General features: G+C 56.7%; 1 protein-coding gene across 1 annotated transcript in view; it reads left to right on the forward strand.

Annotated features, from left to right (window-relative positions):
* The window catches only part of DPF2 (double PHD fingers 2), a 19,395-nt gene that overhangs the window by 14,349 nt on the left and 3,649 nt on the right, over positions 1-1,397 (forward strand). Inside the window, exon 10 of the mRNA XM_031065393.1 lies at positions 517-654. Coding sequence (XP_030921253.1) covers positions 517-654 — 138 coding nt within the window. The remainder of the gene's footprint in view (positions 1-516; positions 655-1,397) is intronic.

The raw sequence follows: 1,397 nt of genomic DNA on the forward strand, positions 1-1,397 counted from the left end.
TGCAGTTTTACCCAATCCCATGCAGTTTTACCCAATTCCATGCAGTTTTACCCAATTCCCCTGCAGTTTTACCCAATCCCATGCAGTTTTACCCAATGCCATGCAGTTTTACCCAATTCCCTGCAGTTTTTACCCAATCCCGCGCAGTTTTACCCACTCCCATGCAGTTTTACCCAATTCCATGCAGTTTTACCCAATTCCCTGCAGGTTTTACCCAATTCCCTGCAGTTTTACCCAATCCCATGCAGTTTTTACCCAATCCCATGCAGTTTTTACCCAATCCCATGCAGTTTTTACCCAATCCCATGCAGTTTTTACCCAATCCCGTGCAGTTTTTACCCAATTCCGCGCAGTTTTCACCCGATTCCAGCCTCCCTGCTCTCCCAGCCCCGCGCTGGGCTGGGCCCCGGCGGGCTCAGGCTTTGGGCTTTGCCTGCCCTGCCCGTCCCTGACTGGGATTTCCCGGGTTTTCCCGGATTTCCCGGGTTTTCCCGGATCTCCCGGGTTTGCCGGCAGTCTGCGGGAAGCGCTACAAGAACCGCCCGGGGCTCAGCTACCACTACGCGCACTCGCACCTGGCCGACGAGGAGGGCGACGACAAGGACGACTCGCAGCCCCCCACGCCCGTCTCCCAGCGCTCCGAGGAGCAGAAATGTGAGGGAAAAACCCCAAAATCCCCCCTGGGATTGAGCAGCGACCCAGCCACGGAGTGGGGAGCGGCTCCGGGGGGAATTCTGTCCCTGATCTCTGTCCCTGATTCCTGATCTCTAATCCCTGATCCCTGATCCTGATCTCTAATCCCTAATCCCTGATCCTTGGTCCCTGTCCCTGATCACTGTCCCTGATCCTGATCTCTAATCCCTGATCCTTGATCCCTGATCCCTGATCTCTAATCCGTGATCCCTAATCCCTGATCCTTGTCCCTGTCCCTGATCCCTGATTGCTGTCCCTGATCCCTAATCCCTGATCCTTGTCCCTGATTCCTGACCCTTAATCCCTGATCCCTGTTCCCAATCCCTCATCCTTGATCCCTAATCTCTGATTCCTGATCCCTAATCCCTCATCCCTGATCCCTTATCCCCAATCCCTGATCTCTAATCCCTGCTCCCTGTCCCTGCTCCCCACTCCCTGTCCCTGTCCCTGCTCCCCAATCCCGGCTCCTGTCCCTGATCCCCAATCCCTGATCCCTCATCCCTGATCCCCAATCCCTGCTCCCTGTCCCTGATCCCCAATCCCTGCTCCCTGCTCCCCAATCCCGGCTCCTGTCCCTGATCCCCAATCCCTGCTCCCTCATCCCTGATCCCCAATCCCTGCCCCTGTCCCTGCTCCCCAATCCCGGCTCCTGTCCCTGATCCCCAATCCCTGCTCCCTCATCCCTGATCCCCAATCCCTGCTCC

This window comes from Geospiza fortis, unplaced genomic scaffold, assembly GCF_000277835.1.
Source record: "Geospiza fortis unplaced genomic scaffold, GeoFor_1.0 scaffold527, whole genome shotgun sequence".
Taxonomy (NCBI): domain Eukaryota; kingdom Metazoa; phylum Chordata; class Aves; order Passeriformes; family Thraupidae; genus Geospiza; species Geospiza fortis.